Source organism: Podarcis muralis, chromosome 9 (assembly GCF_964188315.1).
Source record: "Podarcis muralis chromosome 9, rPodMur119.hap1.1, whole genome shotgun sequence".
NCBI classification, from domain to species: Eukaryota; Metazoa; Chordata; class Lepidosauria; order Squamata; family Lacertidae; genus Podarcis; species Podarcis muralis.
In genome coordinates, this window is record NC_135663.1 from 36460240 (window position 1) to 36476234 (window position 15995).

At 39.7% G+C, this 15995-nt stretch overlaps 1 protein-coding gene across 5 annotated transcripts in view; it reads right to left on the reverse strand.

Annotated features, from left to right (window-relative positions):
• INPP4B (inositol polyphosphate-4-phosphatase type II B) overlaps nt 1-15995 on the reverse strand; it is a 257958-nt gene that overhangs the window by 192316 nt on the left and 49647 nt on the right. For 2 of the 5 annotated variants that reach the window (XM_077934058.1, XM_077934059.1), the window contains exon 2: nt 10781-10845. In XM_077934058.1, coding sequence (XP_077790184.1) covers nt 10781-10798 — 18 coding nt within the window. In that variant the 5' untranslated portion in view covers nt 10799-10845. Of the gene's footprint in view, nt 1-10780; nt 10846-14376; nt 14536-15995 lie in introns of those variants that run through there. The other 3 variants (XM_077934060.1, XM_077934057.1, XM_077934056.1) reach the window with 3 other exon arrangements.

Consider the following 15995-nt stretch of genomic DNA (forward strand, 5'->3'; position numbering starts at 1 on the left):
AAATACAAAACAAAAAAATGCACAAAATATGGTTTAGAATATTGTTTAATTTTAACCATTCCATGCATCTTCTTCAAGACTGTCACATATTTATTTGTCAACTAATGTTCTATAATTTGGTACCTGGATTCCAAGAAAACTCACAAATAATTCATTTAGGATAACACTTATGTGTTCCAAAGGTGTACAAAACTTGCAAACAGATCTCCATGGAATGATAACAATTCAGAAGCAAGAAGCAACCACAATTTCCAAGTTTTGTATCTGAGCCTGCAAATGTCTCCATTTCCAATTTGCATGCAACTAACCCCAGATCCTGTGGCTTTAGATCCAGGTTGTTCTTGCTAACCCTAAAAAACCCACAGTTTCCAGAATTCAGACACCCAAATGAAATATGGTTTGTTTAAAAGCAAAAGGAGAAACTTTCAATTTCATATGGCATACAGTGGTACCTCGGGATGCGAACGGGATCCGTTCCGGAGCCCCGTTCGCATCCTGAATGCAACGTAAGCCGCGATGGCGCTGCTGCGCGTGCGCGGGTCACTTTTTGCCGCTTCCGCACATGCACGTGCAGTCATTTTGAGTGTCTGCGCATGCGTGAGCGGCGAAACCCAGAAGTAATGTGCTCCGTTACTTCTGGGTTGCCGCGGAGCGCAACTCGAACACGCTCAACCCGAAGCACATTCAACCCGAGGTATGACTATACAAAGAAGGGAGAAAGGAAGGGGGAGTATGAGAGCCAAAGGATCAGGACAGGTTCATTTACATATATAAAAAAACATGATTTGGCTTCCAATCACACATGTACTGGACTGACATGGAACACTTGGCATGGAATGTTTGAAAAAAGTTCATTATCACCACCAATCTCTTACAATAAAACCTGGGGATGGTTGTACAGATACAAGTTCTCCAAATACTGTACTCCAAATACTATGAATACTAAAGGGCGGGGGGAATCTGCCCGTATCAAGCTGTTGAAAGGCCTAGCACATCTCCCATTATGACCAACACTCATCTCTTCAGACTGCTACATCTCACTCAGTTATCAGAGCATTTATAATTGTTCTACCTTTTCCTTCAGGAAACCGAAATGCGCTGTGCTGACACCCAACATGTTCTTAACACATTAGAAAATCAAGCCTTAAGACATGTTGTTAAGCGAATGATACCTTCACACAACTGCCTTTCAGAAAACACAAGAACTGCATTAAAAACCAAGTCTTTAAATCTTGCTCTGAAGAGCAAAAGTGGTTTGTTTAACCCTCGGTTGCTTTGGTCATCCCATAAACATGAACCCTTTAATGCAGCAGTCTCCAATCATCAGTAAAGAGAAGACGAGAGAGAGACAGAATAGAACAGCTGCAAATACTTCATAATCCTAATAAAATTTGCTTCACAGTACTGCATTCTGTTAATGCAAGAACAAATGAAATCAGAGTACCCAGAGGTTTTGGACAGGAGAACTTCAGTACTTGATGCAGCAGTTATATGCAATATATTTTGCGGACGAATTTAGTTTTATTCTCCAAAGAATTGATCCATTAGCTTTACTGAGTTAATCTACAGCACTGCTGACAACCTCTCCTTTTTTATCACATTTTCCCCTCAGAGGAACACTTGGAACTGGTCATATGTTTATTCTACTAGAAAGTCTCTGACTGTCTGTCCATCTCTCTTCCTCCAGTCTCCCTCTCTCTCCCTCTCTCTCTCTCACGTACACCTCAGTTATATAAGCTTATTTATTGGGAAAGAAACAAAATGGAAGGTGATGAAAGGATGTTGAAGAAGGTCTTAGAATAAAATATTTGGGGGAGAGATATGTTATTGCTGAGAGCCAACAATAATAAAATCTCAGCAAGCTGTGAAACAATGTTAATGCTGTATGGCAATTTTGTTAGGAGGTTTCTTAGCCAGTACTGCACTGTTTTTAAGAGAAAAAACTTGTTAAGAATAGAAAAAAATAAGCTGGATAGCTACATTTAATGAAATTACCTTCCTTTTTTCTCCTCCCTGACCTGCATTATAATGGCTGAGTTAGTACAGAACAAGCTGCTTTAAGTATTTTAACTAAACACAGAAATCTTTCATGTGCATTAGCACATAAAGGCCTATAAGCAGGCTTTCCAAGGCCAGCATGCCAACAGTGCTCTCTAGAGTGCCACACACGCCCTGGTAAAATTACAATTCACCATACTATGCTACAGAAGTCACCATATATTGAAGCTGAGGGAGGGATAAAAGATACAGTTTCTCTGGAAACATCGCAGTGGGACAGGCAATACATTACATCAAGAACCCAGAGTCAGCCAGCACCAGTCCTTATTCTTAAGTTGCACGATGGCTGAAGGGCCCATCTAAAATCTTTACTCCATGTACACATCCTATTCCATAAGCTCTGAACATATCCTACTACACAGCAGAGATTTCTCATCCCTGACATGCCTTCGTCTTCATAAATCAGATTGCCAGAAAACATATTAATATTTCTAAAAGTCCACAAAACCAGGAGGTTCTTCAGCAAAGGAGTTTACTGCTGCCACCTACTGTCAACTCACATTATAAAGCAGATAAGAACATCAGCAAGGGGTACTTTCTTATGTGGCATTTTCCCTTCTCAGCAATAGTCAGAATGAAGGGCAACCACCATATCTAAAACATGCAAGTGTTTTGGGTGCAATTATATACTACCACATACAAACGGACAACTAATAAAAAATAGATATTTGGGGGTTTTTCCACACAACACTCCACAACAGAGATCATCTTGGTGTGGGGGAAAGCAGCTCATGTGAAAGGCACACAAGGAGTTCTACAGAGAAGAATAAATCTTAAGGTTCTGGGTCAGGAACCATTGTTCTACTGGAACACTGTGGTTGGTCATCTTTATCATGAAAGGGACTTCCAAGACGATCACATAAGGAGCTCTGATGCCTTTGATGGCTGGTAAAGAAGTTAGGCAGAGGCTCGTTCAGTGTTTTTCAATACAGTGGCGTACACAGAGCAGATTTTTGAATCAAGGCTGATTACGTTAATTTGCTCTTGGATGGGCATTCAGATGGCATCAGCCTGAGAAACCCCAAGTACCTACATCTGCTCAGGTGGACATTTGCACTTCAAAGCCCTGAAAAAAGTATATGTGTAGTACCCTTTAATGCCACGACTTAGCAACTGCAAGGGAGGGCTTCCATCTGGTAAAACATATTCTAAATCGGCACATTATAAGGCTGGCTTGCTTTGTTCAGAAATGTTTGCAGTGCTGTAAGAGAGAGGATGGGACGCGGGTGGCGCTGTGGGTTAAACCACAGAGGCTAGGATTTGCAGATCAGAAGGTTGGCGGTTCGAATCCCCGCGACAGGGTGAGCGCCCATTGCTTGGTCCCTGCTCCTGCCAACCTAGCAGTTTGAAAGCACGTCAAAGTGCAAGTAGATAAATAGGTACTGCTCCAGTGGGAAGGTAAATGGCGTTTCCGTGCGCTGCTCTGGTTCACCAGAAGTGGCTTAGTCATGCTGGCCACATGACCCGGAAGCTGTATGCCAGCTCCCTCGGTCAATAAAGCGAGATGAGCGCCGCAACCCCAGAGTCGGTCATGACGGGACCTAATGGTCAGGAGTCCCTTTACCTTTTTTAAGAGAGAGGGCAGCTAACAATCAAGGTTCTAACACAGCAAGCCAGTGACTCGCTGATTATGTCTAAGAGCAGCAGCTCTTCAAGTTTAGGGATTAAAACCTGTGATGCTGAAATAATGGTCAAGAATTGAGCTGATTTAACGATGGAGAGGTTTGGGAAAATGAAAGAGAGTCCTCTTCCTTCTCCCAAACCATGAGTGCAAAGGGGGATAAACGCATTTTATTGGGAGAAAGTTGCTTTTGCTTTCAGAAAATTAGAATTTAGAGACCCTGCTGAGATATGCACCTAAACTAAGAAAATTCCCCTTCATAGGAAAACATTTTCCTTTTGAAAGAAGCACCTTTGCCAAGTAAAAAGCTTCACACGCTCCATTTACTACTAGGATGCAGTATTTCATGATCTCTCTGCCCCAACATTTAAGAAAGGTACTTATCTTCGCACCCTAGTCATACTAAGAGCTTCCATGACTTCATGAAGACCCTTTTAAGAAAGAGCACTTTCAGGAGAACAGACACATTCAACAGAATGGCACTGTCCTATACAATAAGTACAGTGGTACCTTGAGTTAAGAACTTAATTCATTCTGGAGGTCCATTCTTAACTTGAAACTGTTCTTAACCTGAGGTACCACTTTAGCTAATGGGGCCTTCCACCACCACGCAATTTCTGTTCTCATCCTGAAGCAAAGTTCTCAACCCGAGGTACTATTTCTGGGTTAGCGGAGTCTGTAACCTGAAGCATCTGTAACCTGAGGTACCACTGTACTCATAAATATTAGGGCAACTAGAATATTTTTGACAGAGGTGCTATCATCTGTGCCCTCCCCACGGTGAATGCAATATTGTGCTGCAGGCCAAAGGCTGACACCAGAAGATGTTTAATGGCATCACATAAACACAGCAGTTCAATTAGACCAGCTTCATGGCTATCAAGCTAATTATACACAACTGATATTTGCAAATGACTTCTGAGTTTTTACACATGTTCTGCAATGGGCAGATATTAGCTAAAACAACTGTCAAACAGGTTAGGGTTATGTGCAAACCCACCCCCGCTTTTTTTGTTCAATTCAGATAAAACCCAAACATGCAGAACATGTATTAGAACGCAGCAAGTAACACTGCAGTATATTCTTTGGCCGGAGACATTTGATACAACATTTTCTCTGTTTATATTACATGTTTATATTAATCCACTGCAACATTTCACACAAACACTTTGTGTAATTGTATAAATTGTATAATCCATGCCATATTTCCCCCCACCCTCCTCCCTAAACAGCTTGCACCCACTTCATCCTCTGTCAGTCCTCACCATCTCTTAGTTTTCTGTTATAGAGGTTGCAGGTTCTCACTTAGAGATTATGCATATTCTGGACTACATGGATATAAAATATATAGAATTAGGTGTTATAAGAGTAGTTGCTTGTTGTCCTGGGTATCTGTGGCCAGGGTAGGTTTTAAAAAAGAAATGAACATTTTACACAGAGCAACAATAGTAAATTGGTGCTTAAAGCAGAGGTTTGGTGCTAAGGAAGATAACTCATGAGGAAATGGGTTGACCCAAATTTCACAGGCCTCTTCAGTCCCTAACATCACCTGCCAACAAAGCCACTCTGCATAGGACAAACAGATCAGTCTCTACTCAAAAGAACAAATGGGCACAAACCTGCCATAAAAAAATAGCACCATGCAGAAACCAATGTGAGGTCATTTGAATATCTGAAAACGTTTGACTGCAGACCAGAAATTCAAAATTATCTAACAAAAGGAGGTCAAATGGACACTCTAGCATGAAATTGCTAAAGTGGATATATCAGCAAGTTCAATTCTGTCCATTTAGGTCTTAATCAAGATCCCGTTAGCCCTCTCTCACTATTAAATTGACTTATAAAAGCTAAAAAAAAAAAGCTCTTATATCTGAACCAAAGTTTAAAATGACCACTGTTTGTCTGGGTTCACTCACAATGACAAATTGGTTGCTTTAAAATGGAAAAGAAAGCTTGTGATCTCCAAGCTGCCATGTACAAGACAAAGAAAGGGAGGCAGGATTTCATGAGCCCAATGATCATTCACATAAGCATCTGCACATAGACATTAACACAAAACAAGTTTAGCTAGACAAACCATGATTTCACATTACATCTACACAGCCAGAGTCATCTTTAAGCATGGGAAATCAAAGAACACAGGCTATTAAAAAACCCACCATGGGGAGTTTTTTTGTCTATAAAATTTCATAGTCTACATTTTTCACTGGCATGCTTTGAAACCCTGCATAACCTTTTCACAGCTTTATAGGTGATTACTATGCATGCCACATCACAACACTTAAAACAAGCCATTATTCTCACATTTTCCCCCCTAACATATAAACTGCAATTATTGATTTATGAATCAATCAACAATTTTACTTTGATGCTTTTCTGTCAACTGGTAATAATACATTAAAACCTGTGATATAAGCTGTGAGAATGTAGTTTACATAAAGCTTTTACAAACATTGCACGAAAGCTTAAAATTACTGGCAATGTGGATATTTCAATTTGCTCATTCATCTTGCCTACCAGCACTCCTGTGCCTAGGAATGCAACTGGTTTATGGAAACGCAATTCATTACGGAGCAAGTCACACAGCAGTACATTCCTCACTTTTTATTTAAATACACTTGATCATTAAGCATATGACTACATTCACCTTCATGCTTGCACAGCTAAGAGCCTTACATTACTTTCAGTCAGACCCCTCAATTCCAGATGGATTAAAAGGTTACCATAAAAATTCACAGCAGCCTTAATATGTCACACAAAACTTGCTTTCAGAGAGAACCATTTTTAATGGTAGTTAGGTTAAAGCAAATGTTTGGCAGCTTCACAATTGTACAAGGAACCCACCTGAATACCAACCGAAGCAGTATTTAAAATGATCTAAACTTAAACTAAGAAATATGGCCGCCTATATTACGTACCTAGTATCTTGTGGAATTTGCGGGATTTAACAAGTTAATTTATATAAAGCATACAAATTAACTTTGAGCAGGCTTGAAATGCACTTTTCAAAATCCTATACAAAGAATCTGAAGTTTCTAAGCAATATAAATGTGCCGTTCATGCACAGGGGCAAATTGAGCTAACAGATGGGAACAGTCCTTACTACTGCATCATTAAGCTGCAAGCTAAGAAGGATATACTACAAATTATAGTAATGATTATTCTAAGGAAATTACTACAGCCTACTGATCACAAGTCCACTTTTAAATAAAAACATTAAAGTAGGTTTTAAAACATGTACTTCTACACTCATATTTATTCAGGGCCCCATGGAACTATTGCACAGAAAAACCATAATTAGGTTTCATACTCCTTTTGTACCTAATACAGTTTGCATAAAGCAAATATATAAGCATTCAGAAGTTTGAGAAGCTAGAAAGGTCACATGGAAAGGTTCTCAATAAGATCAAATTTCTAATACTGAATAGTTTACCGAGAGAGAATTTACGAGTCTGCAAGATAGACAAAAACATTTTTTTCAGAAACTTAATAATGGTAATTTTGATACCATGAAAGCAACCAACAGCAGACGTTTCTCCATGTGAAAAGGTGTGACCTAGATATCTGTGAAATGTCTTAATAGCTGTCTGATTATATAAGCATTTTAAATCCTTCATATGCCATGCAGGAATTGGGAGAAAGGAAAAAGAGAAATCAGCCATATATCTGCATTATCTGAGGTTCCATGACTTGACACATTCACCAGCCGATCCAGAGCTATTGGCCAATATGTTAACATAATGTGGTTAGCTATACTTGGTGGTCACAGTAAATGTCCTACATCAAGCGTTCATTTGAATACGTGGAAAAAACATTAAGATGGAAGCATCTCCTGACCTAAATCTAGGTCCATACCTTCATTGCATTACTGAAATTCAATCTAACTAGGTTGGCAGGGAATATGGTTACATGCCCTGAATCAAAAGTTGGTCCACCAGTCACTTAACCATATTTCATGCATTTCTCAAATATGGCCCTCTGCAATAAATAATTTCCGGCCAATATGAAGCAGATAACTTGAAGTGTGTGTACTGAACATGCTTAGGAGAATGAGTGCAATCATGGTGAGAAACCCCAACTCTCAAACCCCTGTGAATCTAAACTTATGATATGGTCTATGTCTGTAGATCATGGCATAAGTTAGAAGACTGACATGGCTAAATATTACAAGGGATACCCCACCGTGAACCTTCTGGTGGCCTTGTTATAAGTCTGATTCCAGTCTAGTCTCTTGAAAGACACCCAGGAATATCCTGAGTTCCTTACACCCTGTAAAAATTAACACATGGAAATTTAGTTTCCAAGCACAGTGGTACCTCGGGTTAAGTACTTAATTCATTCCAGAGGTCTGTTCTTAACCTGAAACTGTTCTTAACCTGAAGCACCACTTTAGCTAATAGGGCCTCCTGCTGCCGCTGCGCCACCGGAGCATGATTTCTGTTCTCATCCTGAAGCAAAGTTCTTAACCCGAGCTACTATTTTTGGGTTAGCGGAGTTTGTAACCTGAAGCGTATGTAACCTGAAGCGTATGTAACCCAAGGTACCACTGTACAGGATTCTCAACTCCTCATTGGGAGCCATCCATACCATGGCAGAATAATTTGAAGGCAGAGAACAAACTAAGAGGTGGCCAGGTTCAGTTAATGGCTCACTTTCACAGCCTTTCATCCTTTTGTTATGCCCAGTTTTTAGTCATTTTCTCACTAGAATGGGCAAGATGAGAAAAGGGCAGGATGTGTTCATTTCAAGGCCCTTCCATTTCCTACTAGGAGGCATTAGCTAAACATATTAAAAACCCCAGAATCCCAGTAGGCAGCCGGCTCTGCTAGCTTCAACAGAACTTATCCAACCCTCTCAAGGACCAGCACACACATGCTTAAGGCTAGTTATATCCTTCCCTTTCCATTTCTGCCTTGCAAAACCATAATTAGGTTTTATACTAATTCTAGGTTTCTGTGACAAAATTGCCAAGCTCACTTTTCTACAGGCTTTTAAAAAAAATAGTTAGCTATTTCTGCCACTCTTTAGATCAAGGTGGGTATGTATTGTGTAAGTTTCTGCCTGCTTAAATTGTAATTTTACTGTCTGAAGCAGCATTTTTATATATTCCATCACTTCTATTTCATATAATAAACTAAGTTTTCTTTATTCCTTTGGTGTGTGGGAACTTCTTGTGGGTAAACACATATTCATAAGTGCAAGTCATAACTCCCGCAAAAGATCCTAAACCTCTTGTTGGTATATGGACACACATGAGTGCTTAAACACACATGCTGGTTCATGACCCATACTGTAACACTACACATATCCAGTTTTTGTGTGTGCGTGCAACCTGTACATATTTAGATTTGCAATGAACTACCTGCTTTCATTTGTACAAGGGTATGATCTGGTCATACGGTTTCCTGAATATGCATAGGATGGAGACAAGAACACAATGTTCTCACCACAATATTCTTAGTCACTCACTTACATTGTCTGAAAACTTACTATACCTATGTGATATACAGTGGTACCTCGGGTTACATACGCTTCAGATTACATGCACTTCAGGTTACAGACTCCGCTAACCCAGAAATAGTGCTTCAGGTTAAGAACTTTGCTTCAGGATAAGAACAGAAATTGGGCTCCAGTGGCGCGGCGGCAGCAGGAGGCCCCATTAGCTAAAGTGGTGCTTCAGGTTAAGAACAGTTTCAGGTTAAGAACGGACCTCCAGAACGAATTAAGTACTTAACCCGAGGTACCATTTGTAGTCCCTATATGTATATCAGCCATATGTAGTCCCTATATGTATATCAGCTATGGTGTCCCAGGAGCTAACACAGCAGGCCTTCTGGTTAACTAGTCCTTGATGTGTGTTGTGTCATATTAAGCAATATAGGTTCTATTGGATAATTAATGAGATGCGGAGTGGGAGGTGGAGAAGAGAACCATGTGTACTACTTGAGTTCCTTGGAGGACATGGCAATAGCAAGGAGGCAGGTAAACTTAATTCAGACATTATGTCAACTCATGGTTAAGGAAGGTAAGTAATCAGAAAGAAAACCAGAATTCAAAAAAACCCACCATTGTCTGAAATGGATTTGCAAGTCATGGTTTGTGCTTACTGTACTTTGGTGTAAAATATGAACTGACAATCCACAGTTAGAGTCATAGTGTGGCATGATGTCTGAACTGAGCCTCCAGAAGACAACTGACCTAGATTATCTGTTTTCATTTTCATTTTTTATATGTATAATTTTCAAAGAAGGAGAAAACCACCTGAAACTAGCCTTTACACTGCTGCAATCATGCTACACGTTATACAATTTTATTTTCAGTAGAAATTAATCCCTCCAAATAAACATTTACTGAAGCTATTTGTGGCAGGAGATAGCGACAAAGACAGATTCCACCAATGCTTGTTACAGATAAAGTTAGCTGGATCTCATATTAGCAGTTCTGGCTTATCTGACCCCTCCAAAAATTATAATGTCTGAACCAGACAATAATAATAATTAGCTTCTCACTTTCTATTGCCATGACTCCAAATGTGTCAAGGTTTGTCAACTGTGAAAGATAATGAAAATAGTTAAACCTCTCATTCCTTGTTTCTTTACCCAAAATCCCAAGATTTAAAACTTGAATTAAAAACGGGTTCTGAAAGCTTCTTTTAACTGAATCAAAAGAAATGCAAATATACACAACTACTTTCTCCTAGAACGGACATTATTGTAAGAATAATATTCAGCACATACAGCCCCAGAAAAGCATTGCAGAGCTCCCCAATTCTATCTTTCTGTAACAATAGTAGGAATTAAAATGTGGATTCTGCAGTCAATAAAAGTCTGCTGGAGGATTCTGGATTGACATCTTCTTTTACACATCAAATTAGGACACTGTTTGGCCTCAAGTCATTTCTGATGCAGCCAATCTTTCAGTAGCATTGTTGATGCTACTGAGGAATGTCTCACATTTTATAAACAGCCATAAAGGTAAACGGAAGGTAATGTTTAGGTTACTGCCAACAATACTGAATATTTCTATCCATAGGATCATACCAAGGGGTTTTTAAATTCAGGAAAAGGCACAAATATGAAGGAAAAGAAAGAAATGAATTACCTTATTCTTATTTTTCATTAGAAAGAGCAGATTTCCTTTCAGACGACACCATCTCTCTCTTGGCTCTGCATGCAAAAGCAGCATAGTATTAATAATAATGACGATGATGAAGATAACAATAAATAATACCCTCCTCTCTTCATATATTTCTTCTTAAAGAAGATGCATTTCTAATGGGGAATTCATTAATGAAAAATCAGCTTCACTTGGCAGCTGACTTATAACATGCTGCTAAATGTCAGATTAACTTCCCAGAAGCTTTCAGTTATCCTGCAGCTGACAGAATTAGAGACTGCAGCATACACTCGGTGATGATTTCTTTTGCTTTGTTCCATTTTGCAAAAGGGAACACAGACTGGCTCTTTTGCACGAGACAACCATGCAAACTTTGCTTCAGCAGATGAACCTTACTGGGAAAACTCAATATTTATTCTTTTCACTGGGTTGTTACAGACTTAATTGATTTATTTTACTCTAAACAACATACATCGTACAGGCAATATTTGGATTATTTTTGTCATTTCTAAAAACATCAACACAGTGGTATGAGGACATAAGCACAGGATGGGGTGCTCTGCATGACAAGGTGGGCTAGAATTAAGCTTGTCTTCAGAGATTAACACACTGTGTTAAAAACCAGTGCCAGCCAGAAGCTTTTTAAAGCTGCACCCCCCCCCCCATAAGATGGTGTTCAATATAAAAAGGTAAAGGGACCCCTCACAATTAAGTCCAGCCGCGAACGACTCTGGGGTTGCAGCGCTCATCTCGCTTTACTGGCCTAGGGAGCTGACGTTTGTCCACAGACAGTTTTTCTAGGTCATGTGGCCAGCATGACTAAGCCGCTTTTGGTGAAACCAGAGCAGCACACGGAAATGCCGTTTACCTTCCCGCTGGAGCAATACCTATTTATCTACTTGCACTGCCTCCTTTCAAACTGCTAGGTTGGCAGGAGCTGGGACCGAACAAGGGGAGCTCACCTCATCACGGGGATTCGAACCACCGACCTTTTGATCGGCAAGCCCAAGATGCACAGTGGTTTAACCCACAGTGCCACCAGTGTCCTTGTTCAATATAACTAATACCTATTAAAACATCAGAGACTTTTGTCACTTTAAAAGACACTTTAAAAGTGTCTTTTAAAACACAAAAACATATGCCATGATAGATTTGCTGGTCTTTAAGGTACCAAAATACCTTATCCAAGTTGACAGGTGTATACTGTATAAACATAGTTGTGTTGGAAGAAGGGTTGTAATCAGGCGAGTTACAAGGAAATGAAATGCCGAAAGGACAGACTTGGATATGTTAGAACTCAAATGCATCTGAAACCGTTACTGTAACCATTGACAAAGCAAGGTTGAAAACACAAACATCCTGGTATTGGAAAGCTAATTCATGTCCCTAGTGAGTTAAAAATAATAATAACTTGATTCAGGCCACAGGAGATAGAAATGAACTTGATGGGTGGGGTAATAGAAAAATCCAGCTATCTTCAGAAAACTGATCTCCTACATCAGTTATTGCAAAATAAATAAAATTTCCATATGCTTCAACTGCCTGTTTATCATGAACAGTCCCTATGTCGTAAGCTCTGTTCCATATTTTTGACTTTTGGGAATCCCTTGCTCAAATATGTTAACAGGCAATACTGTACTACCACTGCCATCCTCCATGGGGTTAAAGCTTCCTCCACATGATCTCTAGAAGTTAAAACTCTTGAGTCTGCAATCCCATATTTATTTACCTGGCAGTACAGTAAGTCCTACTGAACTCAGTGGGGTTTCATTCTGATTCAACATGTTTAGGACTGCACTGTGAATGGAGATTGGCTGTGTCTCATCTCTAGCACACAGTCTAGAGTGAAACAGTCGGTTAGACTACATTTTGTACTGCTGATAATGTATTATCCTTTTGCTAGTAGATGTTTTACAGAAAAACAACCATTCTCTTAGCTTGTAAATCACAGGGGTAGGTACAGAGTTCAATGCATAAGGAATGCAGTGGACAATTTACACCAGTGTGCAATGGGGAGCAGGGTGAGGCTTGCAAAATTCTCTTTGGCATGAAATTAGGAGAGTTGCACAGAATGTATTTTTTGTCAGTGAAATGTAGGCTGGTATGAATTTCTAGCACTGCCAGCAGCAAAAATATGGGGTTCTATCCATTACTGCCTATGCAGAATTCTGCTCACACAATGGAACTTTCCATTCCTCTCCTCCCCCTGCAAGCCCCCAAAATTTGCTCCAGAGGGTGCTCCAGCTCTCTGCAGCAGATTTTGAGGTGGGAGGTTGCAGGACTCAAGAGAGAAATAAGAAGTTCTGTTGTGCAAATAGAAATTTGTAACAAAAGTGGAACAACAGCATTAGGTATATTCCATGGGGAATGATATTTTGTGTAATGCATTCTTTTTAATTTTGTCTTGGTTGTTTGCAATGTATAGGGGTGACTTTATTCTGTTGTTATCTGCTGTTATTTTGTTGATAGTATGTTGCATATGTGAAGTGGATTCTTGAGTTATTTATTTTTTACTTGTTCTTGGTTATGTTTTGATTTGTAGATTTTTTTCTCAGTCTTCTTCGGTCCAGACTATGTCTGTTTATTGTCCAAATCAAATTATTTTATCAAACAGATATTTCCAGCTTGTGAGAGTGACTTTGGAGACTGCCAGCCGTGCCGTGCTCTAGGACCCAGCGTCCTGCCGCTTGCACCTTGATGCCAGCTGACAAATCTCTGAAGCCCTGCGGGTCTACGAGACAGTCCTTCCCTACCCTGGGGATGACAATGTGCCATTTAATGTATTTGTTGACATTTCTGCGGGTTGCGAACCACCACATGGAAATGAATGCAGAACAGAGCTAACAAAGTTAAAATGAAACAAAAATGAAAAACAGATCTGAACATCTCAAGCCCAAATATAGTGATGGTTCCAAAGACAATGACAAGATGGAGTGGTTAGAGGACAACTTTGTACTGTACTCTCACTTGCAACTAAAAAAAACAAAGAGGAAGGTGTGCAAAATAGGCAAATGCATGCAAATTAGTTCAATTTAAGAGGCCACAGAACTCAACTTTTCTTGGCCCAGAATTTGGTTAGTTCCATTAAGCGTTTTGACCATCTTGTTGTAGTTGTTAGCATCAAACCAAATGTACTGAGGAAAGAACAAGGGCTGGATGTGAAAATGTGTAGGCCTTCCCATTCATTTTAGCAGCCCCTTGCACTGCCTGTGCTCCTAAACATGCATAGCGCCCAGAAACTAAGCCTGTTTCTCCCCAGCATGCAGAAAGCATGCAACTTGATAAGTAGTTTGATATAACACACAAGAAGAGAACTTCTCTCATTCCCCTATGTAAATTAATCCAGTTAGCAACCAGCAGCAGGACTATTACTTTCATCTTTGTTTGCACATACCAGTGAGAGTCTAATCCACCATAGCTATGGCAGAAAAGCAATTACTTAGAAGGTGTTTAGGAGCACTCAGCCATTAGCAATGAAGAAAACGGATTATACCAGCAAATCTGTGAATACTAAAACAGTGAGCAGACAACAGCTGCCAAACATACGTGCACAGACGATTGCCAATGCCAAATATTTTTACCTATACATTTACCATCCCTTAGCATTCTGCATATGGTCAGTTTTCCTTCCTTGTCAAAACAAGATGATGGCCTTCTAGCCAGAGAAATCAATTCTTTGACATTGTATTGCATCTGGCTGATCGTGAAGAAGATGAAGAGGAAATGGATGATAACAGGGATGCTAATGAACTGGTTGAAAGTACCATAAGCAAGATCTTTTCAGCAGACAAGGCCAACTGCAACATTAAAACAAAAACATAAAGGTGTAGTACAAAATTGCATTGTGATGTCTTTCCATAGCTTTTCTTAGGGTTACTAGCTAGTTGTTGTTGTTTTAATGTACCTGCCTAGCTGCCTGGGATTTCATGTATCAAGTCATCAATTAAATCTGCATAAGCTTCCATATGAACACAACATTTCTGAGTCAAAAGTCCCATTCTTTAAATTTTTGAATGATTGCATATCACAGATGGCACTACTTTAGAAGACACATTCCCTTATGTACAAAAGAGGAGAAACATATCTTCCAAGGTACTGCCTGTCACCTGCAGCTTTGTAAGTGTTCATATTAGACACTATATATATAGATGATTGATAGATGATAGATAGATAGATGATAGATAGATAGATAGATAGATAGATAGATAGATAGATATAGATAGATAGTAGCTCAAAACAGCTAGAGGACAGCAGGTTGAGGAAAAGTGGTCACAAATCCACAGATTTCAATTAGTCTACCTTAAACAGAATACAGCTTTACTTCTATAACCACTTACCTGGCAGTAATCCCACTGAACTCCATTGAATGTACTACGTGTGTGTGTGTGTATGATTGCTTAATCAATTGCTGAATCTTCTAAACAATGATTTAACTAAAAGGTCATAGTTCTAGTTTTTTCTTGAACTGTAGTTCCTGAGTACAGGGAGTTGTGGGGGTCTTGCTTATCCTAGAGTGAACATCTAATATTGCAACAGTCTAGAAGGTCCCTCTAGCGTCCCTCTTTTTGCTGCTGAACTACAGCTCCCTTCATCACTGACCATTGTCCATGCTGGCTGGGGCTTATGGGAGATGCAGTCCAACAACATCTGGGGAACACTGGGGTTGACATTTACATGGTAGATATCATGTTGCAGAGATCAAGTTTGGCCACTTTTTTTAACAACTGGTGCGCCATCTTTCTAAAGGCTAAATGTCAGAGACCTTCTAACGTTGTACAATTTCTCAATGGAGATGTGGCCATCAAAAATATTATTAGGTCTTTAGAAATAAGACTTATTCTCACCTCCAAACAACAAAAATGCTGTCCCGCAACCAGTCTGAATCTTCTGTTTAGTAATCCATGCTATGTTACAAAAAAATCCACAACAACCCCCCCCCCCCCCAATTCTTATTACATGTTCCCATTCACACCAGATGTGCCCCTCGGTTTTCGGACATGGTGAGTTCAATGCTGATTAAACTCACACAACAGTACTGCTGCAATCTAATTCACAGCCCTCAAGCCTGCATTTCTTACAACAACCACACTGGGTAATCAATAATGGAACGCCTGGGGTTACATGCAGTTATAACCTTGAAACAGTGCAAGTCAGGGTCCTAAGAGTTACAAACTAGGAGCCCATAGTTTATTTAGAGCAT